Here is a 26519-nt window from a genome sequence, read left to right as displayed (position 1 = left end):
GAAGAAGCCACAAAGGGCTGAGATGATCTGCAGCTCCACCCACCCACTCTTTCCAGGCAACAATCAAGTTTTCAGCCATGCCACCCATCAGATTCTTGGGAAAGACTGCAAACTCCATCTAAAATTCCATTCAGTCCATTAATTGTCTGGGATGGGCACTAAATCTAATGTATGGCACTGGTATGCATTAGGCCACTGATGACTTGTTGTAGGTCCATGGTTGTCATGGAAGCTTGTACTGGATCCACACTTTGATTGGGTTGTATGCATGGAGTGCTATAGATTTCTACCTGGATTTAATGCTACCAGGTAGCAAATTGAATTCTCTGACCATCCATAGACTCAGACACTCTATTGTCAATCCAGCAGTGGAATCCAGAGCTCAAGCACGAATGAGTGAGCAGCAGAGAAGACAATATACTAGAAGATAGTACAACCAATCTTAACTATTCTTTAGAACCCAGTTTCAACCAAAGAACCTTACATCAGGTTATCTGAGGACCAGGGTCTTGAGAGCCATCAAGGACCTGCAGATAATAAGAGTCACTACCAGCACTCTGGCCTCAGCTAATACAAGAACTCAGCTAATACAAGAACTCAAAACCTTAATGGTCACACATCAGGTAAGGATACCTCCCCCTGGGCCCACCAAGTTTAGTGTCCTCAACTATGATAGGGATTTATAGACAAGAGCCTTTTTCTATTGGCCTTTGAAAGATCTGCAGTTGTCTTTTGGAAAACCATATTTTCTTCTTCTTTTCATTCTGATGATAGCAGTAAGAGCCGGTGAAAGCCGTAATTTTCCACTTTCTTTCTTTATCTCCTATAAATAGCAATTGTATCGCCTCTGTGATATATTAGCATTGTCTTTTTTCAGCATATTTATTTGGTTCTAGGGCAGTTTTGAGTTCTAACATTGTGAGGTATCTTCTTATTCTTCTGCTCTCATTGTCAGTGAGTAAAGTCCTCCCGTAATTTTCTTCTGGAAAAATATCTCCTATATCAATTCTTGATGAAGTCCCCTTTTGTTTGGAGCAGTTTTATAAGCTAAAATATGGACCCTGTCTTCTATCTACTTATTTTTTTTCTTTAAATTCTGCAATAAATTGATATTTGTAAAAATAAACAATATTACAAACTATTAGACTGTGTTATATGCTGTGCTTGACTGCTGGTTGTTTAACCAGGTATTAACCACTTGTGTGCTATAGATTGCACATTCCATGCTAAGCTAAAAGCCATGATTTACAAATTAGAATGCCTGGGTTCACATAATACTAGGTTATATCAAGAAACCATATTATCTCCTAGCGTGTTTTATGAAGCTAGGTTTAGAGAAGTGCTAAAAATAAAACAATAACCATGACATTATAGATTGGATTCACCTTCCAACCTAATAGCATTTTCATTGGCAATAAATTTGTGTTCATTTTTTTCCTCATCTCTCCCTCCATTCCCTCTGCTGGAAACCTGTTCAACTCTTCTGGGAACTCTTGCTGGAAGCTAGAAGAGCAAAAAGTGGGAAAGAAAATAATCTCTCTCATTTCTGCCACAGGTAGCATTCCAAGTAGAACTCTGATGCACGGAGTAAAATGTAACACTGAATATATTGTAAGACTATAGTGCAACCATCTATAACTTGCGATCAATACTTCCAGCCATATAACTTATAGAAAATCTTCTATAACTTTTAATTAATTTATTATACTAAAAGTATAAAAAAGAGCAACTGGTATAATCAAGCAGATGAAATTGTATTTCCCATAAACAAAAAAAGAACATATTGTTTGTACCATGAAAGTTCTGAATGATAAACATTACAGAATATGACATTTTTTAAAATATGGCAGCAATGCCTTTTTTCCCATACCATTAAATTAGAACTAAAGATTTTCTAATGGAATTATTGGGCATCCTTAGGAAATAGTTGAGAATGGTTTAAAAGTAACTGTTCACACAATGTTTAATTAACTCATGCCAGCCACTAGCCTATAATTTTTTTTTAGAAAAACAAAAACAAAAGTCATAACTATATCATTAAAAGATTGGGGTCAATCAGAAGTTATTATTATTGATAATGTCCAGATCAATTCAGTATCTGTTTGCTGTTTTTGTGTGTGTGTGTGTGTGTGTGTGTGTGTGTGTGTGTGTTCCATGAAATTAAAATATGGCATTTTGGTTTGGGGGCAATGTATATGTTTTCACAAATGACAAAACTTCCAATATTTGGTTATGAAAGTCTAGCATCATCTATAGAAATTAAAAGGTAATTTTGATGAAGATGTGCAAAACCTGTTGCCTGGGGAAAGGCAGATAACTTCCTAATTCACTAAATAGGAAGAGGAGATATAGTACAAATCAAACTTTCAGGTTCTGTTATTATAACCAATCTTAATTTTAAAAAATACATTTAGACTTTATTTGGTTTCTCTTTGATTTTCTCTACCTAGTGGGGCTGAGACATTGCAAGCTAGATCGATGTTTGGAAGGATCGAGCTGGAAAATATTGAGGTTTCAAAGTATGTAATATTCCTTCAAAGAATCAAAAAGTTCTGCAGGAGAATTCTTAGTTCTTCCAAATCATGTCTTCCAATAAACACAATGTGTAAACATATTTTTAATTTGTTTTTGTGTGTGTTTGTGTGTATGAGTGTGTGGTGTTGTTTGCAGGCCAAACATTCTTTGGATGGTTTCTTTGATGCTATTTTCATGAAATAAATAAAAATTACCATGATAAATATTTGTAAACAACTGCTTCATTTAAGAATTAATCTTTGCATTTTCAGAGAATCAGAATATCTGGTAAGATATATCTTTCTAGAAGTAATCAGATACAATATTTTAAGCTCTTTTTTTAAAGGCAAGCTTCAGCTAAAATTTCCCTATTGGTACAACTAGGCAAAGTCAATTCGCTATCACTCTATTCAAAAAGAACTGTACTGTACAAAGCCTGAATGTGGTATTGATGCCATAAATATGCTTTCTCTCCCTCCTGGTTGGTAAGCTTTTTAAATTCATCTGGTACAACAAAGTGAGAAAACTGTTTAAAGCTCTTGGGAAAAATTGTGATTTCTCTCTCTAAGCACTTCAGACAGGGCACTGGGGCATCTAGCAAAGAAATGAGCATTTTTAGCGAATTTTCAAACCAATATTCATAACAGTCTTTTCCCTCTGCTTTGCTGAAACTATCATTTTTAAGAAAGAAGTTTTGTGAGAAATCCAGTTGTTTATTAGGAGCTTCATGTCAGCATGTTCCCAAGTGAAGCCAGCTCTGTCCCCACATAATGTACGGCCCCAATCATGACCCTGTTTCCCCCTCCTCCCAGGTTGTGTCATCAATCACATTCACCAACAGGGCAATTTTGCAGGTTGTAAAGATCACTCCCCTCCGGCTGCTATAAGTAACCTTGGGATACAGCCTTGAGAGAAAAAAGTCTGGAATGTATATCTGTCTTTTGCTGCCATGCTGTTTCATCTGTTTCCCATCCCCATTTTCCTATGGCAACTCGAGAGCAGGCCAGGGATGCTTTGGGAGTTGACATACAATATATACAATTATGTGCAAGTATTTATATTGTCAAGAAGAAAAAAAGGGAGGCAGTTGTAGAAGAAAGCTCTTAACAGGTATCTGGTATTAAATTCCTTTTTCATTTAAAAAAAAAAGCCTTAATACTGAACAGCAGAGATGATGTATTTAAATCTGCAACCAGTTTCTTACAACCAAACAAGGTTGTGAGAGGCATAGGAGACTTGCCAAAAAATAACAGTTTTAAAAGAAGATATTATTTCATCAATATCTATTTGCTAGAATTATAAATTATCTTTCAGACAGGCACAAGACCTTCCAAACCGTTTTATTACACTAATGCAAAATTATACCATGATATATTTATGAACCAGAATTAATCAAATTAATAGCAATAGCAATAGCAGTAGACTTATATACCGCTTCATAGGGCTTTCAGCCCTCTCTAAGCGGTTTACAGAGAGTCAGCATATTGCCCCCAACAATCTGGGTCCTCATTTTACCCACCTCGGAAGGATGGAAGGCTGAGTCAACCCTGAGCCGGTGAGATTTGAACCGCTGAACTGCTGATCTAGCAGTAGCCTGCAGTGCTGCATTTAACCACTGTGCCACCTCGGCTCTTATCATACTTGTACCACAAAATCTACAAAAGAAAAAGCCTAAAGATCTATATAATGTTGGAATATAACATATATAAAGAAAAAGGTCCAATTGTGTCTGACTCTATAGCGCAGTGCTCATCTCCGTTTCTTACCTGAGGGAGCAGCATTGTCCGAAGACATTTTGTGATCATGTGGCCAGCATGACTATACACCAAGGCACACTGAATGCTGTTATTTTCCCACTGAAGTGGTACCTATTTATCTACTTGCATCTGCATACTTTCAAACTGATAGTAGGCAGGAACTGGGGCGAGGATTGGAGCTCACGCATCGGTTAGAACTCGGGTCTCAAACCTGTGCTGTCAGCTTTCCAACTGACAAGCTCAGCATTCAGCATCTTTAACTGCTGAGCCATTACGCAGACATTAAGATATAATAACATGATTAATTAAACATGAATCAGTATGTTAATGCTAGTATATTGTTACTAGCATATAATGCCAATCATGGTGTAATACCATGATTTAGAGAAATACTATAGTATTATAGAATTTATATAAACAGATGTATATGAAAGATAAATATACACGAGATCCTTCTAGAGGAGGACATGGAAGCAGAAAGGTTTTCTTAGGAAGCTTTCAAATTATACCTCTTGAAAAAAGTATGAGAATGTAGATTTTGAAGAAGATATAAGCTATAGTTGTCAAAGCAACAGATTTTTGCTTGTCAAAGCAACAGATTTGAACTGGGTGAAGCAATGATACTGAACTGGAAAAATATCAGGTGGTGCAAGAAAAAGGCCAAAATGTAACTAGCTAATCTCTCATAAACTGATCAAACCAGGGGTGAAACTCAGCAGGTTCTGGAGAACCGGTAGCAGTAATTTTGACTAGTTCAGAGAACCGGCAAATACTGCCTCTGGCTGGCCTCTGAATGGAGATTTTGCAATATCTTTCCCACAGGAGTGGGAAGGGAATGAGGATTTTGCAGTATCCTTCCCCTGCCTGGCCCATCAAGCCATGCCCACAGAACCACGTTTAAAAAACTGAATTTCATCACTGGATCAAACCTTGTTGGAAAGTATTACATGAAAACTTTACTTCTTCAAAGCCATCATAGAAAAAGACGCATGACAGAAAAGTCCCTTTGATTGTTCTGAAACTCAATTCTGAATTGGATAGGTATGCATGAGTATATGAATGAGTGGAGCTTTTAGTTCCAAAAGTGTATAGAAATAAATAATAAAACACAATACAAATTTGAATATACAGTATATATAGCTACATTTATTTCTACCTATTATCTTCTCTGTATTTAAAGGAAAAGATAGAAGAAAGGGGGCGAGGAAGAGTAGCAAGTACAGTGATACAGGCAGCCCACACTTAGTGACACTTGGGACCACCTACTTGGTCATTCAGCGAAGCAGCTACTAAATGAAACCTTAATTGTGCTTATAATCTTTAGCTTTTTTTTTTTTTTGCTTTACAACCCGTGGAAGTCATAAATGTGGGGATTGGTCATAAAGTTGCTTTTTCATCACTGTCATAAATGCAAACATTCGATAAACAAGATACTTGTAAATAAGGAATACCTGTAAAAGCTTTTTTTAAAAAAATTGGTTCAACCACTATATATTCTTGGTGATTTAAAATGTGTGCATGACCTTGTAACATTCCTGTAAGACACTCTTCTAATAAGTAAAAACACTGGAGAAAACTTATTTTAAAACAATTCTTCTGGAAGTTCTGATAAGAGCCTGGCTAAGGAAGGGGGTTCCAGCCAATCAGATGAGGTATTTGGGCTGGAACAAGGACCTGGTTATCAGCTAACCCAAGAATGCAATAAAGTGGGTTAGAGTTTCTTTAAGTGAGAATAATCTTTTCTGGATTTCCTCTAAAGCTGATTTAATTAACAAAAAAGCATACCCTGCTTATTTATTTGTAAAGGATACACCAAGAAGAATGTGTGTTGGTTTGCTATGGATCTCAAGGACAAAAAGGGTCTTTGGGCAGAAATATGAAATTTAGTACCAAAGGATTGTAGGTTTCCTTCTAAGATAGTGGCTAAATTTCAATGGTACACCTGAGCTACAAACTAGCCATCCATATACAAATATATAGTTTCAAGCTCTATATTAAGCAAAAGAAAATGGCCCAAAATATTCTTTGAAATGTTAAGTTGTCCAGAACTGTCCCCCAGGTGCTTTTTCACGAGGCAAATGGACTTTGTTTTTTTTTTTCTTTTGAAGATATTTGAAGAAAAAAAACAAGAAAGTCCAGTTGCCTCCTAAAAAAGCACCTTTGGGCAACCATGACCTGGATGACTTGAGAATCTCTATAGACCTTCTCCAGAACTCCTAATGAGGCTGGACAGTAAAGGAAGCAAAAGGTTGAGGAAAGCTGAACAATATCCACTGTGTCTTACTCATAGCCTTAAAATAGAAATGTGGGTCGCTGCCTGGAATGCTGCGGTGGCTGAGGCACTGGATTGGATTGCGCCTTTGCGGCCTCTCTGCGGCAGTGGATCCAGGAGGGCACCTTGGTTCACCGAGGAACTCCAGGAGATGAAGCGCCAAAAGAGATGCCTAGAGCGACGCTGGAGGGCTAGTAACTCTGAATCTGACCAAACACTATAAAGAGCCTTCATTAGGACTTATTTAGCGGCGATACAGGCGGCAAAATGTGTACATTTTTCCGCTCTTATTGCATCCGAAGAATCTCGCCCAGCTGCCCTGTTTAGGGTAACACGCTCCCTCTTAAAGGGTGAGGATGTGGGGGAACCCCTACAGGGAAGGGCTGAGGAGTTTGTTCAGTTTCTGTCGGATAAAATCACTCAGATTCGGGCAGACCTGGACTCCACTTGGGCAGTACCAGCGGAGATGCCGAGGGAGAGTCTTGATCAGATTACCTGGAATGAGTTCGAGCCTGTCACTCCTGAGGAAGTGGACAAGCCCATGGGAGCAATGAGTGCCTCCACCTGTTTACTGTTTGCTGGTCTCAACCAGCAGGGAGGTAACACGAGGCTGGCTCCAGATGATTATGAATGCATCTTTACAGGAGGGATCTTTCCCACAACCTTTGAAGAAAGCGGTGGTAAGACCCCTCCTCAAGAAGCCTTCTCTGGACCCAGCTATTCTTAAGAACTACCGTCCTGTCTCCAACCTTCCTCTTTTGGGGAAGGTTGTCGAGAAGGTGGTGACGCTTCAACTCTGACGGTCCTTGAATGAAGCAGATTACCTAGATTCCTTTCAGTCTGATTTCAGGCCTGGGTACAGAAACCGCTTTGGTTGCACTGACTGATGATCTCTGGAGGGCCAGGGATAGGGGACACTCCTCTATCCTAGTGCTCCTTGACCTCTCAGCAACCTTCGATACCATCGACCATGGTATCTTTCTGCGATGGCTGGAAGAGGTAGGAGTGGGAGGCACCATTTTATGGTAGTTCTCCTCTTACCTCTCCAACAGGTCGCAGTTGGTGTTGTTGGGGGGCAAAGGTCGACCCCTAGGCCCCCTAAATGTGGTGTGCCGCAGGGCTTGGTCCTGTCCCCCCTCCTATTTAACATCTACATGAAGCCGCTGGGTGAGATAATTCGACAGCACAGGGTTACACCCACGTTACACCTATCCTCCGCGAGCTGCACTGGCTTCCTATTGGTCTCTGAACACAATTCAAGGTGCTGGTTATTACCTTTAAAGCCCTACATGGCTTAGGACCAGGATACCTGCGAGACCGCCTACTGCCACATACCTCCCAATGGCCAGTGAGATCCCACAGAGTGGGCCTCCTTCAGATGCCGTCAGCCAGACAGTGTCGGCTGGCGGCTCCCAGAAGGAGGGCCTTCTCTGTGGTGGCTCCGGCCCTTTGGAATGAACTACCCCCAGAGATCCGGACCTTGCCCACTCTCATGGCCTTCCGAAAAGCTGTTAAAACCTGGCTATTCCGGCAGGCCTGGGGCTGTTGACCTCACTGCTGAGGTCCAGCCCCAATCAGATTGGGTGTATAGGTGATGTTTTAAATTGTTTTCCTTTATTTTTTATTAATTACTTTTCTTTTCGCTTTGTAAGCAGCCCGGAGTCCTCCGGGATTGGGCGGCCTATAAATCTACTAACTAACTAACTAACTAACTAACTAACTAACTAACTAAATAAATAAATAAATAAATAAATAAATAAATAAGGTAAATTCAGATTAGGTACTTTGACTAGCATGGGTCATTTATCATTGTGCTTTCCTTCATTTCAAAATCCTGTGTGCAATTGGAAGACAAGAGATTCTAGCTAAAAAGTCTCCCCATATCCCATTATTAAGATTATAAATAAATGCAGACAGCAGAGTTTTCATATTTGCTAAATACTCCTTCCCCATTCCTCCTTTTCCATATAGTCGGGTGAAGAATCAAATACTCTGGATTGCCCAAATATTTGGGCAATCATTTTAATATTTTAGACTTATTTGGTTAGCTATTAAGCTGGCTACATAGATCTATCAAGATATTATGATATTTGTTTTTAGTAAGATGCATTTGTTTAAACTTCTAAGATTTCTTCCTCTTTTTTTTTTAAATAATAATTACAACAGTGTTAAAATTTGGTGATCAAGGTCCTAATTTTTTACAGTATTTTTTAAATGATACATCTCTCTGGCATATTAGTATTCCCCCCCCCCCCCCCGCCTCTGTTCAATCATTGTCTGATTCCCCAACAAGTCCTGTAGTTTTCTTGGCTTGGGAAAGCTAATTTGAAGAGTCATTAACCACAGTTACACTGAATGTATTTTTTCAGCCTATTTCAGAGTTTCAGGGTAGTTCTGTTATTAGATGCATCTACACTACTCTGAGTACCTTGGATGTTGCAGAAAAGGGAAGAGGAAAACCTTTACAATTATTAGTTCCTTTATTCGAAAGCCTCAAGTTTCTTCTTTTTCTGAATAACCTTCTTACCTCAAAGCTGCCTTTTAAATCAAGCATTAGAAGAAACTTCAACCTAGATTGGTTTCACAGAAACCTACTTTTTGCAAACCAGGGACCAGTACAGGTAGTCCTGACTTATGGCTACAATGGAGCTCAAAATTTATGTTGTTAGGGGAGACATTTGTTAAGTGACTTTTGCCCCATTTTACGACCTTCCTTGCCACAGTTAAGTGAATCATTGCAGTTGCTAAGTTAGTAATCTGGTTGTTAAGCGAATCTGGCTTCCCCACTGACTTTGCTTGTCAGAAGATTGCAATCACATATCCTCAGGATGTTTCAATGGTGCTATGTATGAACCAGTTGCCAAGCCTCTGAGTTTTGATCAATTTTGATTATGGGGATGCTGCAAAGGTTGCAACTGTGAAAAGTCATTTTTATGATCATTAAATGAACTGTTGTAAGTCGAGGACTCTCTGTACAGCTAGTGAAGCAGCAAAACCTGCAGTCCGTAGGGCATCAAGGCGCTTTTCAGAACGCAGAGGGAAGGAAAACAGAGAAACGCGATTGGGAAGTGATCGAGAAAGAGGAAAGCAAATCCCGTTTCCCCTTCCCGCCCACCATTTCCCCAACTTACAGGTTTCCTTATTTCTCTAGGCACCTTCTCTTGATCGTCTCTTTGGTCAACCGCCACGGATCCTTTCCAATAGGTTCCACGCCCACAACTCGCGCGGAGGTCCCCCTGGAGGGAGGACGCCGCTCGCTCTTCTGCTGCTCGAGGAGAGACCGGCTTCCTCTTCAAAGCGCTGGCAGTCGGCATATGACTAGAACGCTGCCGCTTGGAGCGCCCGGCTGGCGATGTTTGCAAACAGCCCCGGCTCTTGACAAGGAGGGGCCACCTGCTCCTTGCTGTTCGGAAGGGCCCCGGCTGCCCTCTTTTCCCAAGCGGGGGAAAGGGCGCTGAGAGAGGTTGGGGCAGTGCCAGCCGGGCTTAACTTTCCGCCTTCCAGCTCCTCCTTCCTCTTTTCCCCTAGAAATGCAATCTTCTCTGAATTGAAATTCCCGGAGTAAATTCAGCGGGTGGTGGGGTGTTTTAAGCAGTTCGGAGAGCTAACTGCGAGCTTGCCACCAACGCCTTTGATACGGAGAAGGCAGCTGGGAGTCTAAATTTCCGCCGCCGGACGGATTTGTTGCGGGCCAGACCGCTGGAGACTTAAAGGAAAAGGAGGCAAACCCACCTTGAGAGAGAGAGAGAGCGAGAGAGAGCTCTTACTGTCCCCCTCACCTGGCGGAGCGTCCGGGCTCTTCAGCGTCCTCGCTATTTCCTTCTTCGCAACTGGGTGGGAGAAAAAGGAGGAGGAGGAGGAAGGCGGCGTCCTTTTCGGCAGCCGATATTCCCATCTTTATGCCGGTGTCGTTCAGCGGTGCTCTGCGTCGGTTCTCACCCAAAAGGGGAGCCGGGCTGAGGGGACGGCGGCGGCGGGGCTGCTCGCTTGCTTCCACGTGCTGGTCACTCCCTGTCCGGTCTCCCGCCTTCGCAGCGGTCCTGCAGCTGCCACCACACGCCGTTCTTCCTCCGCCTGGGTTTCCCGGCGGGGAAGGGACTTATGGCGTGTCGGAGAGCGGGTTGGAGCGAAATGCTGGGGCTGCACTGACCGTCTGGCTAGCAGCGGCCAAGAGGACGCCGCGGCGACACCAACAAACCCCAGCGGCTTAAATCAGTCGGCTACGCAGCTGCTCAGCACCAACTCTTCTCTACAAACCCCTCCTCCCCGCGAGCCGGAGAAGCGGCGCCACATCCAGTACGGAGCGGACACTTTGCAAACTCTGCGCCGGTCCTTGCGCGTTGTCGACGTGCGGAATCCAGGGGCTGTTGCGGTTTAAAACGAGACCAGTAACAGAAGCTGCGGAGGGAGGGGGGGGGGCAAAGCGCCTGCGTGAGCACGAGAGGGGAGAAAAAGAACGAAACAAGAAAGGAAGCGGGAGGAGTCAACGCGAGAGGCGGTTGAGGTGAGGGAACTGGTTGCGGAGCTGGCCGGGGCAGACTTTTCCCTGGGCTCGCTGAAGAGAAGGAAAAAGGCTGGCGGGAAGGAAACCTGCGCGCCAGAGTCGCGGGACGTTCTCGGTGAAGGAAACAACACGCCCGGCCGGCTGGGTCAAAAGCAGTCAAGAGGGCCCCGCGGGCAATGGCGGCTCGGAATAGGAACTGCTCGGTCGACTCTCCTTAGCCGAGAAGCGGACTTCCAACTGTGTGTGTGTTGCGGGGGAGAGACAGCCGGACTGGCGCTGGGGTCGTCGACTTTTGACACCCGCGGTCGAGCTGAGTTCCCAGGCGTTGCTGCTGCCTCCCTCCCTCCCCGGAGCTGTGGCCAAGACCGCCTCCGACCGCTGAAGGTGCGTGGCGGCTACCAGAACTGGCCGGGCCATGGAGGCGCCGGCGGAGAACCCGAGCAAGGCGGCGGAGTACCTCAAGGAACTCAACAAGATCATTGAGACGCAGCAGGAGCTGCTGGAGAAGCAAAAGCTCCGGATAGACGAGCTCGAGCAGCAAGTGGCCAAGATGTACCACGAGAACGCCCGGCTCCAGGAGGAGCACCGGCGGCACCTGGCCACTTGCAGGCTGGTGCTTCTGCAGCAGCAGCAGCAGCAGCAGGGTGCCCTGTCCGCACCGCCGGGAAAGGGGCAAGAAATCTCCCAGCATGAAAAGTAAGGAACGGGGAGCGTCTTAATCGACGTGTGGAGGGGGGCACACGTAACGCTGTAAAGCAGTCCAGGTGACCACGAAGCATTAGCCAAGAGGCTGGTAGCCGATGCTTCTCCCTGTCTTTGTGGGGGGTCTTGCTGGGTAGTTATGAGGTTATTGATGATCTCAGACAAAGATGCGTTTTCTCCTTCGCTCTCTCCAGTCCCCGCTGGTTTCTTTCGTGCTTTGATTGATGCTCTTCCTAGTTTTGCCTCTTCTCTTCTCAGTGTGCAAAGGCGAATAATAATATTTTTTTAAAAAAAGAGCTGAGATGTTATGTGGCAACCTCCCCCGGCTGGCTGGCGAAGTTGTCTCTTCTTCGAGGAATTTATTCCTAATTTCTTGCCCCGATCCCAAAAAGGGATGATTTCTGGGAGAGGGTTTTCAACCCCGCGGTTTGCCTGTGGACAGAACTGCGCCTACTGCTAAGGGATCCGGAAGGCTTCCAAGAAGAGACGTTTGGGGAAAGGGTGTGAAGGATGCTGTTTTGTTCCTTCTAGTCCTGGAGAAAGAATTGGTCTTCTAGTGCAAGGCAGTATGGTGAGTGGAGTTTGGAGACTTTGGAGGTGGAGTTAGTTCCTAACGAATGAGAGTCAGTAAACATTGGCAGGTGGCCACCCTTCTGAACTGTGACTCCTTCACATCTAAACTTGTTGATCGTCAGGAACCAGTTTGCTCTCAATCCTTGGGTCTATTTTCAGATGGCTTTAAGCCTCCATAATGCAATGCTTGCTGCAGATGGAAAGGCGTTTAGCTATATTACTGCTTCCCATAAGGCTGTTTCAAAAACAGAACATCTCTGATTATTATTATTTTTTTACAATTTGAAATTACAATTAGCACATGTCTTTAAATAGATACGGAAAACCTATTTTTTAACCAGAATTCATGGCACAAAATGTTCAGGTACTTTGTTTCTTGGATTTTGTTACATTGTTTGTCTGTCTTGTTGCCCCACCCTCCATAAATGCAAATGTTTTTTGAGATGGCTATTATGTCGTCTTAAACTTAATAATTGTGATGTAGTTAAGAAAAACAATATTTGTCTTTTGGGACTGTTCAGCTAATGGGTTTAATTAAATTGGTCAACAAGTGTTCATTGATAGATGTCTAATTAGTTACCAGTAGTAGTTGTATTAAAGTTTTTTTACAGCTGGGTTAAAAAAGGCATTCCCTTCCATAGGCAAAGGGAAAAGACTCTTAAAATGATGCATGCTATTACAAGTCCGCATCATTTAAAAAGAAACTTTTTGCTCAGATTGTATACTAAGGCAGATGTACTAAAATGTATTCAAATAGTAGTATTGCTTACAATGCAAAATGCTGATCATAACTCTTGACCAAGATTACCTTGACCAAGATTACCATTTCTGCTGCATGTGGGTTTTAAAACTGAGTTTCTGCCTCTGTTGCAACATTTGCATCTGTATTGCAGAGTTTTGCAATTGCAAATTCATATAGATAATATTTACAATGCATGAACTTAGAAAAATATAATCAACTGCTTATATGCAGAGGTGACTTCCGTCTAGAAAAAATATGTTATATTGGATTACGAACTATATTCATGTACTAGTTAATGTAGTTACTCAGTGTGAAGTCCCAGGAAGTGGGCTTAAATGTTTGTTACCTGTCCAGTATAAAGATATGTATAAGTGAGGTATGTGTTTTTGTTTGTTTCCTGTCCACCAAACACTGTATTGCTGGTCCTTGTGATTTTTCTCCTTGTTGTTGGCTACACTGTTTATTTTAGTAAGACATGTAACATTTTTACATGCTACAAATGTTAAAATTAATTAAAATCATACTGAGACTAAATCCTGTTTAATAACCAATCACTATATAAACTGATGAAATAAATGATTGAACCTGTAAGAAGAGTGGGAAATAGTTCCTTTAACCTATAATATAGTTTAGAGTAATGTATGCTTCTTTTAGGAAGGAGAGCTCCTGCTTTCACAATAAGAGGGTTGATTTTAAAAAAAGAAACCTTAATTCTATGTATGTTTGTTTTGTGTATAAAGCCAGAGAATAAATTATATAGATGCACCTTCTGTCATATTTTAGACATTTTCTTATCAATATACCTTTACCAATTCTTACCAATCGGTATTCTTACCAATATCAGGCACAATATGTATTATATGCCATGTTTTCATTAATTCATTTCTTCTGGTTTTCCAAGAAAGCAGTTTTTTTCTTGGAAGAAAGCAGTGAGTTACAGCTTTGAGAACCACAGTATTCCTTTAAGTCCTTTAAGTGGATTTGATGTTGGCATCAGTATTAATCTGGGGTATTTATGGAGTGCTTATAATCTTTCTGAGGTATAGTCAGAACAGCTCAGGGCAAACATTTAAAGTTACCAGGCTTCTCTTATCACAATGTTGAGCCAAGAGGCGTTATTTTGTGTGATATGAATATTGATTACATATTGTTGGTTTATCCAGAAAAATGCTGGCTTCGTTTTGGGACTTTGTAATTAGAATATTTAGAACTAGAGGTTGTGCTCCATTCTCTGCTTTGACTCTGTTAAGGCAATCTGCAAAAATCCATGCAGCTTTTTACTAGATGTGGTGCAACGTTGTTAGGATATCTGAAAAAAGTATAATCATATCCACTCCAAAGCCATAATTTTAAATTATGTATATTATTATAAGGTAACGGGGTACAAACTCCGATAGATATTACAGCATAGATCATAGGTATCCAACTTTGACAACTTTAAGACTTTTGGATTTCAATTCCCAGAATTCCCCAGCCATCAATTGAGATTACCATAGATAGTGTTGGAACTGGGATGAAGAAACATCTCATCAAAGTACAGTTAAGACTCTTTTAAGCCTAACTCAGTCATGGGCTAGGGCAGCAATGGCAAACCTTTTTTGGCTCATGTGCCATTAGGGGGGAAGCACAGGAGGGTTGTGCACCGGCGTGCCGCACCCATAATGCAATGCACAACCCCCCCAGTGCGCATGCATGCATGAGAGGCAACCCCCCCCCCATTTTTTGCATGTTTTTTTCACTCTCCCCAGGCTCCAGAGGTTTTATAGGAGCCTGGGGAGGGCGGAAACAGCCTCCCCCCCAGAGGCCCTCCAGAGGCTTCAGGGACCTTCAGGAAGGTTCCCTGAAGCCTCTGGAGTGCAAAAAAAATGGCCCTATGGGCAAAGCGGAAGTTTGGGAAGCTCCGAAAGCCCCCTGAAGCCTGCGGAGGGCTTAAACTGACCCTACGAGCAAACCGGAAGTCTGTTCCCAAACTTCTGGTTTGCCCATAAGGCCGGGGTTTTTTTGCACTCCGGAGGCTTCAGGGAAGCTCCTGGAGCTTCCAGGAGGGCCGGGGCGGCTCTTTTTGCCCTCACCAAGCTCCTATAAAGCCTCTGGACCCTGAGGAGGGCGAAAAATGGCTTTTAAAAAGGCTGAACTCAGCTGGCGAGTGTGTGCATGTGTGCTGGTCAGCTGACAGGGCAACGCCTCTGGCAAATGGCTCCACATGCTAATTGTGGCATGCGTGGCATAGGTTCGCCATCCCGGGGCTAGAGCTATGATGATGACAGTATTATGGGTCACAGCAGAAAGAAACAGTGCTATGGCACTCTGTATGCCATCATAAACTACAAATGATGGACTGTCTTCTTTTGACATTCTTGGGCAGTTTGTCTCAAGCTGATTGATCATTCCTTTGTGATTAATTTCATTGGAAGTTCTTTTGGATCCAATATAATCAGAATTATGTGGAATTGTCAAATTATATTGTTATGTAAGTTGCTATGCTTGTAATATTTCCATTTTTACTGTACTCCAGTATTATTAGAATTGCTGATCTTGGAACTGGCATACCTGTATGTGTAGTTCGTTCATATAATATGTTTTCTTGCTGAAATGATTACTTTTTAAAAATGTTTACTTAATTATTTAAATAATTTATATGGCTGCCCATCTAGCATCCATTATGTTTATCCTGACTTCTGGCGACTGCCTGGACGAGTCCTTGCAGTTTTCGTGGCTAGATTTTATAAGTGGTTTGCCCTTGCTTCCATCCTAGGGCTGAGAGAGAGTGACTGGCTCAAGGTCACCCAGCTGGCTTCATTCCTAAAGCAGGTCTGGAACTCATGATATCTCAGTTTCTTGCCTGATGCCTTAACCACTACTCCAAACTGGCACTCCTAAGAATAAAATAACATTAATTAAAATCACAATAATCACACCCCAACAATTAATTATAACTATCACAACAACAATGCACAAACCTCAGAAAATGTACAGACTTTACCTACCTAACTAGTCTGACTTAATGTCCTGGCTATTGAGAATAATCATGTTTTTGAAACTTTCTGAATACCAATTGAAAGGGGCTCATTTGAATCTCAGGGAATCTCTGGGTTTGCCTCTTGAATCCCATTAGATTTACTTTCTGGTTTTATAAGGCCACCCAACTCAAATAGTGGTACTCTGAGTGTCGTGCAACAACAACAACAACAACAACAACAACAACAACAACAAAAACGCAACCTGAAAAAAACCCATGTAATGTGACAGTGTACTCAATGCATAAATGTGAACATGAAATACAGACTATAGAATAACAACCAGTCATAATAAAAGCAACCAAAAGGTTGCCTCCAAATGCCTGGGGCAAAAGCAGATGTTAAAAGGTGAGCAAAGTTTGGGCTTGTATATCATGGGGGGGGGGATATTTATTTCAGAGAACAGCCATCAAAAAAGCAGTGGTTCAAAAAGGAGCCAGGAGTATGCTCATGCTGTCAAACATGGTAAGCAGAAATCAGTGTATACAGATAGTTCTGCATATAGTTTGCCTCTGTTCCATATAGGGACAGCCTTGCAACTTGACTTTTATCTGGAAAACCACTGGGAGTCAGTGCAAGCTCACAGAACCATTAGATGAGGCTTCGTGCCACTGAATTCTGGACCAGTTGCAACTTCATAGGCAGCTTCTTTGCAGTAGTCCAACCAACCAGGAGGTAGCAAAGGCATGGGTGGCCATGAACAGGGCCCCTCAATCTAGTTATGTGTTATCAGTGGTACATCAGATGGATTTACCAAAAGGCAATAGCTGCCAGAGCTGCAATGTGATCCTTGAGCAGCAAACGAATCCAAGAGGACTCCCAAATTACATCAGTGGGGTTTGAGGAAGTGCAATCCCATGCGAAGATAGAGATGGAATGATCTCTGGATGTGAGGACTTCAGAACCCTTAGCAACGTGATCTTGCCAGGATTGAGCTGCAATCTGCTTTTTCTCTACCCAGACACCCAAAACTTCCAGCCACTGGGGGAGAAAAACTTGACAATATCTCTTGAACACTCTTTTTACCAAATAAGTTATGTAAATGAGGCTCTGTACATGATGAAGCATATAAACATATCATAACATTTAGTGGTCATATGACTATTTCAATCTTACAGTACTTTCATTGCCATTTTGCAAAATATGAAAGGAATTTTATAGTTTATAGCAGTAGATTGCAGACTAATAAATAATAAAATCTTATGTAAGGGTAGGAAGGACTGTCAAGAGTAAATGTTGGAACTAACATACTAATACTGAAATTACAATTTTAAATATAGTGAGTTGGTTATTGCAGGACAAGTTGTTTAGATGAAAATGTCTTGTTCAGTTAGGAGAACAAGGTAGTTTGGAATGGCTGCTGTCAGGAATAGTACTATTTGATTTATAGTCCTATTCTTTAAAATAGGTTCCACTTAATGCAGATCTCAGCATTGAATTCTGATGTCTCAAAAAACTAACAATTGTCTTATGCAAAAAAAAAAAAATCCCACCCAAAAACAAAACCTATCCTGTGTATTAGATGCACTTAACTCCACCTTAAATAGTAGTGTATAATATATAGCTTTTCCAATCTATTAAATTGCAGTTCCAATCACTTATTATTGGTCATGCTGATTAAGATTGATAGTATTGTTTACTTCTGAATCCCCCCAAAATATCCAGCTTTCAATCAGAATTGCTCAGAGATGCCCACAATTACCCTTGTACCAGAATCTTCAGTTTAAAACAAGGCAATATGATTTTTCCAGTAGTAAAAGAAGGAAGAAATTATACCACAACAAGATTCGGAGGGAAAGCCATCACAGTAAATGTAAAGCAAAGCAAACATATAATTCTTAATGTAAAAATTATCTGCAATATCCATCTGCCTGAGGCTGCTTATTTGAATTGTAACTTTATGTTTGGGGTACACATGTATTACAACATGGTTTATTTAACCATGAATTATTTAGTGATTCAAAAGAGCCTGGGTCCACACAACAATCTTAAGATATAAACCCTGGTTTGCAAACTGCACTGGCTGAGTTTGCATTACATTCTAAGTCACAAGCAAATAAACTATGGTCATCTGAAATGCATGATTCTGGGCAGCTAACAATATTAAAAAAATATCACCAAATGTACAAAAAACATAAAACAGCACTCAGAAAAATGTGAAAGCCATGATTAGAAATAGTCTCTATCCTACACTTGGGGCCATGACAGAAGGCCAACAGGGACAGGGCCAATGCAATTTCCTGAGAGAAAATATTCCAGAAAGAGGGTGCCATAACCAAAGAGGCTGTTGTCCTGGCCCTGCCAACTGACCAGAGCATACCCTCCTGCCAGACTGAATGAAATGACTAGAAACAAGTAGGGATAGATGGTCCCATAAATAACAGAACACCATGAAAAGCTTTAAAGGTGACTCATCAGCCCCTTGAACTATAGTTAGAAGCATGCTGGGCCAGCATGCATATCACATGTACAGAAAATCAGGCACCCCCACCACTGCACTCTCTGCCAATTCTTCAAGCTAATTCCCATATAGAATCCATTCATAATAATCCAACCAGGTCATTATGGAATACATGAACAAAGCCTCCTGATCCAGGAATGGGCACATTTGAAGAACAAAAGCCCTCCTAGCCATGGCTACCATCTCCCCTTGAAGCAGGAGCCATGAGTGCAGGGGGAACCCTAGATGGCATTCCAGTTCTGTCTATGACAATTCAAGCCCTCCAGAATCAAAGATGGAAGGTCCCCAGAACCAGGAGGCCCCAAACCCCAAAGCTGCTCAGTTTTGCTAGTGTTCAGCTGAGGCCATCCAGGTCCACATAGTCTCCAGGCACTAGGAGAAAAATCTCTGTGACTTATGCCTTAACATGACATTTAAACACATCATTAATCCTCATACAGTATTAATTTATGAAGTAAAATAGACAAAATATTTCAATCCTAAATCAACTGAATGTTCTCTTAATTTTGCATCCAAGAACCACGGGTTTAACTGATAAGAATATAATTAAGGCAAATATTGTGTTGAGAAAGTCAAATTCTTTCTTACTATTTTTTTAAAGTACAATATTACTGATTTTTAAAAAAAAACTAGTAAAATTAATTCAAAACTAAAATTAAGAAGGAAAAAAACTGAAAGAGAAAGGTAAAGCACAAAAAAGAAAAAAAAATATGGAAAAATAGAAAAGAAAAAAGTTGCAAAGAACTGACTTCCAAATTTCTTTACAGCATTTATAATTACAGTTGTTTTATTTCTTTCCTGAAGTTACATTGTGATCCTATTCTTTCTAGCCTACCTAATAGAAGCCATAGATAATAAATCATTTTTTTTGTTTTATGTAAAAGTTCAGAAGTTTTCCAGTGTACAATAAACATACATAATCTCTTTTCCCTAATCAAACAATCTTTACTATTTCTCTATTATAGCTATTGCCAAATCTTTCCATTTTTGTGTGCACAATAATTTCATTGTAATTATCATATAAAAAGCTACAGTTATTTATAAAATAAACTTTCATGATTTTTACAGATGTTTGTCCATTGATCCCAAAATGAAAATCTACGTTTCATTTGTATATTAATCTTTAAAATTCTTTGAATTTTGATAGTGTATGTGTTTGTACCCAAAACCTTTTAACTTTAAAAAAATCTAGTTGGTTATAACATTGATTATGTTTCATACTAATTAGATTATAATTTGTAATCCCTACTGAGATATAAAGAGGTACTTGTTTGAAAAATATCAGAAAATATTCTGCCAGGAAATAACCTTGTTTTGATTTGCTTCCAATTCTTCATGCCCCAAAGAACAACATTCAATAGTGTAACTATTTGTTTGAGTTCTTCCAAACTTAGGATTCCTTCATCAATGAGAATAATAGACTGTTTTGTCTTTTCAAAAGCCTCTTTTTCAATTTCATTCAATTATTCAAGGCATTAAGATATTTTCCAATGACTTGTTTTACATTGTGTATCCAAAGTAAGTCTTAGTTTTGTTATTGGTGCCTCTAAAGATTATTTTGGTTTTATGTGATATTGAGTTATTTGTTCTTTCAATCCAAGATATTCTCAAGAATCTTCCCCAGCTTTACAAATCAAAGGCATCCATTTTTCTTTGTTCAACCTTTCTGATGATCTAGCTTTCATTGCCAGATGTTACATCTGGGAAAAGTTTAGTCTTGACAAAATGTACCATTGTTTTAATGTAATGTCTCGGTGCTTGCATACTTTGATTATATCTGTCACAGTCTCTTTTCCAAGTAGCAGACAATTTTCCCTTTCAGGCTATACTGGTGAATTTTTGAATCTAGAAATATAAATATGGTACTAGATTTCTTCTATTACTAATTTGTATTAAATTAGTATTGTTGTCATAATTTTAATTTTTAATACTAAGTAGATAGGCTTTTACATTCTTTCCTCGCTAGTCTACTTTACTTCCAGTAATTAAAGTATTATCACCAGCATATCAGAAGTTATTGATGTTTTTATTAACTAAATATAGACTTCACTGTTTTTTGTGCAGAGTACGGTATATTGTCAATTTAATTGCCAAACTGTCCATGCAGGTACTATGTCCATGCATTCAATTGTCTTTCACTTAGCTGAAAGAAAGTATGACCTGTAAGTACTGCATTTTTTTGGAAGAGTCTTTTATATTTTCGCCTGCTTCTGACATTAAATGTTCCCATTATTTCAGGTGCTCTTTTACTTCCACCAGCATTCTGATCTTCTGTCAGTTTTCAGATTGTCAAATTGTTATTGAATTGTTCAAGTTCAACTTCTTTTGCAACAATGTTGCAGCTTAGACTTTGATTATTGTTACATTCGGCAAACTGTGAATTTAAATTGAGGTCATTCTATTATTTTGCATATTATTATTTTGCAGGGTTATATCCAATGTGGAGGGTTTTTTCAGCACTGAGAATGTATCTGCTAAAAAACCTCCGCATTGGCGACAGGAAGGGCATGTGGCCACTCAATTTCATTCAGTTGCCTAGACTCCACCTTGCAAGGGATTATGGGGTCATTAAAAAAGGACGATGATATTCAACTACAAACTCTGACACTCTTTCATTAATAATAATTACTCCTCCTTTTTCTTCTATGATTCTATTCTTCAGTAGATTATCTGCAAAGATCATTTGATGTGACAAGATCCAATCTAGTTCATTAGAATTGCTGATTCCCATAGTATAAGATTTTGTTTTATGTATTTATTATTTTATTTGCTACTGAGGACAGTACAAGAAGTAAATGGGTGAAAACTTAATACAGAGAGATCCAACCTAGAATTAAAAAGAAATTTCTTTTCAGTTTGAACAATGAATCAATGGAACGGCTTGCCTTCAGAAGTTATGGAAGCAACCACTAGAGGTTTTTAAGAAGAGATAGGTCAGCCATTTGTCTGGAATTTTATAGAATCTCCTGCTTAAGCAGTGAGTTGGACTAGAAGAACTCCAAGGTCCCTTCCAATTCTATTATTCTGTAAGTCAATATTTTGATTTCTGTTTTGACAATAATGATTTTGCCTTCCTAATTCCAATATTACATGCATCGACAATTCATATACCTTTTCACAATTGAACTTTCTTTTTTCTTCCAATTACATTAGGAACTAGATATTATTTTTGTTTTAATCCAGCCACATTATATGCAGTACAGCTATTATACCTGTCCTCTATTTTCCTTAGTTGCTTGTTGTGTTATTAACATTTCAGTTAGCTGCTTTTTCTTAAATGAATAAAGAAGGCTTCCAGAGACATTTTCAGTTTTTGGGAGATGTTCTGTATTTAAGATAATTGTTCAGGATGTTTATCTGCTTTTTTCTCTTTCATTATCATAACAATTAGTTTACCTTAATACAGTAATAATTATTATATTACTTATATATTTATAAGTATATAAATAAAAACAATATAAAATAAAATATTAAATTATTTGACTAGTATGCATCAAAGTGCCATATTTGAATACTAATATATATAGCTGATAAAGGAAGAGAGCCTGTGGTTTAGTGATTAATATAACTGCCTGATATGTAATACAGCCCAGGTTCGATTCCCAGTAAGGGTATGGCTAGCTGATGAGAGCTAAATAGCTTGAAATAGATCTATACTAGTCTCCCTTTATTTATTTATCAGCACAAATGCAACACACACAGACACACACAGACACATTATGATATCTGTAGTATGTATTAATAGGGATCAGGAAATAAATTTAATAACATAAATATAACTATGTTTCATTACGTTAAATGTGCCTGAAGTAACCAAAGTAGTTTCCTCAGTGTTTAAATAATTTATATCTTATAGAATACAAGAAAATCAATAAATTCAATTGCATTTCAAATGAAAGCATATGCCATAGGATATTGTATTAGTGTGTATGACGACATGATAGAAAGGGCCAACTACACTTCACAAAAGAGTATTTTCATGATAGTTTAGAGAAATAATTATTGGGAGAAGCTACTGAATAATACACGTAGTTCTCAACTTACAATAGTTCATTTAGTGACTGTTAGAACGGCACTGAACAAGGTGACTTAGGAGTGTTTTTCACACTTCCTTCTGTTGCATCCCCATGGTCATGTGATCAAAATTCAGATGCTTGACCAATGGTTCATATTTATGACAGTTGCAGTGTCCCAGGGTCATGTGATAAACTTTTGTAATCTTCTGACAAGCAAAGTCAATGGGGAAGTTACTAACTTAACAACTACAAAGATTCATTTAACAACAGAGGCAAGAAAAATCGTAAAATGGGGCAAAACTCACTTAAAAATGACTCACTTAGCAACATTAATATTGGAGTCAATTGTGGTTGAATTGAGGACTACCTGTGTTTAGTTTTTCTGCTGCTATATGCAACACTTCAAAAATCCATTTGTTTTCAGTGTCAGGTTGCACACAACTGAAGCTGAATTTATTAAATAGCAAGAGAGAAAATGTGAGATCTGGTTTAATTTTATGTGTTGTGCTGTTCTGTAAATTTACTTTAAAGATAAGGACGTTTGGCTGGAAGCTCAGACAAAACATAAAACTGAGTAATGGTTTTCCCAGTGTCAAAGAATGATTATATTATGAGTCTTTTAAAAATTAAATAGAAATCTAACTGTAAATGTAATTTTCTCCATAGTGAGGGGGGAGGAGTATCCAGAATGGGTTGACCTTATCCTCTCGTGATTGGTTTGAGTCAGATAAGCTCTTTGGGCTCCGCCCCCTGGAAGTGAGCCTGCCCAGTTTTCTGACTCAAAACGATCGTGAGAAGTTGCTCATTCGAGAGCTCCAGGAAATTACTAGGATCTAAAGGACCCGTCGAGTTTTGCCTCCCTGCTTCACACACAGCCTCCTCCTGCAGGATTGGGACTGCCACTAGCCCCCCTGGGGCGGCAGGCTGCCCTGGACACTGAGGAGATCCGAAGACTCTCAGTGAGGAGCTTGGCCGGGCAGCAGGAGGAAGGGCAAAAGCCTCTAGCAGGCAGCCCTAACCAGGAGGACGGGCAAAAGCCTCTAGCAGGCAGCCCCAACCGCTGAGGCTTGTAAGTCGCTGGAGCGCTCCGTTGCTCCCCTCAAGGGTTGAGCGACGAACCAGGACTTTCAAACGCCCTGGAGCGCCCGTGCTGCCTCCACGTGGCCAGAGGATCGTGAGGAAGCCGAAGAAGCTGTTCCTGGCCACAGCGGCATCGGAGGAGAGGCAGGAGGAAGAGAATCCGGCTGGGAGCGCACGTGGCAAGCTCTCAGGAGCTCAAGCCTCGCTTCAGGCACTTTTAAATTTCGCGCCCCTTTGCAAGCCGGTCGGCGCCATTTTGAAGCCGGGAGGACCCACGTGGTCCAAGATGGCTGCGCCCAGCAACTACCAGGAAGGAGAATCCCAGGCAGTTGCAAGCAGGGACTGCAGCCCCACCGGAGGGGCAGAAGAACAAGCACCCAGGTCAGTGGCTTCCCCAGAGACTGCCCGAGGAGGGGGGGGAGAGGAAAGGCTAAATGCAAAACCAAGCACCTTTCCCCCAGGGCAGATCCAGAGGAAGGGAGGGGTCACAAGCCCCCCAAGCCCTCTAAATACGAGCGGAGGAGGCATAAGGCTTTAGAGAGACTTTGCAACCAAGCAGCCAGCCATCAGAACGCCCCAGGCAAAGGGGGGGAAAATCCAGGCACTCCCTTATCCAGCGGAGGCTCAGGGGAGAATCCAGCCCTGCCAACAAGGATCCCTATAGACACCTCGGGGCTTTGGGGCTCCACTCAGGGGTGGCAATCCCCTATCACCCCTACTGTGGGGGCAGCCTTGCCTACTGGCTTTCCCCTTTTGGGCAGCCCCCCCCCTGCTCAGGGAGGCTTCAGCCCCAACCCAGCGCCTCCCACAGGGGCCCCCAACTTCCAAGAATTAATGATGCAGGCTTTTCAGCAATACATGGCTGCAGCATTCCAGCAGCCACAGCCTCAGGGGGCCCCCCTCCCCCCCCACCCCCAGGGCTCCTGAATTCCCAGAGGCCCAGGAGGAAGAGATTCACAGCTCCTCAGATTCATCCCAGGAGGACAGTGACAATGAAAGTGAGGAAGGCGAGATCAGAGAACTCAAGCTATCAGAGGATGAAGGCATGCCTCCTCCTAAACCCACATTCACTGGGTTGTTCCAGCCCTCACTGTTTGAGTCCCTGCTCTTCAAGGCCAAGGCAACGGTCAAGCTAGGCAACAGAGCAGCGGAGGCCACACCCCAACGCCAGGGCCTCTCAGCAGAGAACATCTTTGATGAGCAGGCCATCGAGGCAGACACTGTTCCTACGCCCAAGACCTTCCTAGGCCTGATAAGGCGCCAATGGGCATCTCCTACAAAGGGCCCCTCACCCTCCTCTTCAGTCAGGATGTTCTTCAATGTGGACCAAGAGCTGGCTAAGCTACTTGCACAGCCCACCATAGATGATCCAATCGTGGCTCTTCATACATCCACCAACATGCCTGGGGAGCCAGAGGATGCCTTGAAGGCGGAGGACAAGAAGGCAGACCTCACCTTGCAGAGGGGCCACCTAGCAGCGGCCTGGGCTGTGAAAGCATCCACCACAGCCTCTTTCATCATCAGATCTTCCTTGCTGTGGCTGCAGGAGCTACAGCAACGCACCCCCATAGCAGATGCCCGGTCACATCAGGACATCAACAGGCTGGCAGCGGCCATCCAGTTCTCATCGGATGCCACCCTGGCTGCAGCCAGATTTGCTTCCAGGGCGATCGCATCGTCGGTGGCATCACGCAGGCTGCTGTGGCTTCGACAGTGGCAGGTGGAGGTTCGTCACAAGTGGCGCCTGGCTTCAGCCCCCTTCACAGGGGACTCCCTCTTTGGCTCGGCTCTGGACCGGTTCCTGGTTGAGAACAAGGACAAGAGGAAGGTCCTCGCCACTGCCCAGAAGAAAGGCAGCTTCAGGTCAACTCCATACCCCAGACGCTCCTACTCCCGGAGTCAGGACTCTGGTTCCTTCTTTCGGGGTCAGGACTTCCTTAGGGGGTCAGAGGCAGGTTTCTCAGGAGGCAGGCAGTATCAAGGGGGATTCCCTGCTAGACAGAGGTACCCAGACAGACAGCAAAGAGGCAGGCAACAGAAGCGGCCCTTTCGAGGGGGCGGAGGAGGCGGAGGGGGGCGCTCCTTCCGCAAATATTAAAGCTAGGTCCAGCGTTCTCCCCATTGGGGGGTGCTTAGCGCACTTCGCTGACCGCTGGGACCTCACCTCCTCTGACAGATGGGTGCAGAAGACCATCAGGCATGGCCTTTCACTCGAATTTCTTTCCAGTCCCCCGAGCTTCTTCCGGATATGTCCAGTTTCTAAGAACCCGACCCGGAGGCTGCTGATGCAGGAAGCCATCCAACACCTGTTGGAAATCAGGGCGATCCAGCCAGTGCCTCCAGAGCAACAGGGTCAGGGGCACTATTCCATCCTGTTCGTCAACCCCAAGGCCTCTGGGGGCTGGAGAGCGATCCTTGACTTGAAACGCCTGAACCGTTCCATTCGCTATAGGAGGTTCAAGATGCACTCCCTACACTCTATCTTGGAGGGGGTTAGACAAGGAGACTTTCTCACTTCTATAGACCTCACTGAGGCCTATCTGCACATCCCCATTGCCCAGGATCACCGTAGGTATCTCAGGTTCTGCTACATGGGTCACCACTATCAGTACCGGGCCCTCCCCTTCGGGCTGTCTTCGGCCCCGAGGGTATTCACAAAGGTAATGGCAGCGCTGGCAGCGCACCTGAGACAGGTCCCGGTGCGCATCCAATGTTACCTGGATGATCTGCTCCTGCAGTCATCCTCCTTTAGGGGCGCTCTGCGAGACCTAGACATCACCATGACAGTCCTGAGGGACCATGGGTTTACAGTGAACCTAGCCAAGAGTCACCTCCACCCCTCTACTAGTCTGATTCACCTAGGAGCCAGAATAGACACCCA

General features: G+C 42.1%; 1 protein-coding gene and 1 long non-coding RNA gene across 3 annotated transcripts in view; one reads left to right on the top strand and one right to left on the bottom strand.

Moving 5' to 3' along the window:
• Positions 1 to 9756, bottom strand: part of LOC116505011 — a 78775-nt gene extending 69019 nt beyond the window's left edge. Inside the window, exon 1 of one of the 2 annotated variants that reach the window (XR_004254878.1) lies at positions 9675 to 9756. This is a non-coding gene — a long non-coding RNA (uncharacterized LOC116505011). The remainder of the gene's footprint in view (positions 1 to 9674) is intronic. The other variant, XR_004254880.1, reaches the window with a different exon arrangement.
• Positions 9704 to 26519, top strand: part of IQSEC1 (IQ motif and Sec7 domain ArfGEF 1) — a 327515-nt gene continuing 310699 nt past the window's right edge. The window contains 1 exon segment of the mRNA XM_032212302.1: positions 9704 to 11743. Coding sequence (XP_032068193.1) covers positions 11463 to 11743 — 281 coding nt within the window. The 5' untranslated portion in view covers positions 9704 to 11462.

Source organism: Thamnophis elegans, chromosome 2 (assembly GCF_009769535.1).
Source record: "Thamnophis elegans isolate rThaEle1 chromosome 2, rThaEle1.pri, whole genome shotgun sequence".
Taxonomy (NCBI): domain Eukaryota; kingdom Metazoa; phylum Chordata; class Lepidosauria; order Squamata; family Colubridae; genus Thamnophis; species Thamnophis elegans.
This window is presented reverse-complemented; position numbering and strand designations above follow the sequence as displayed.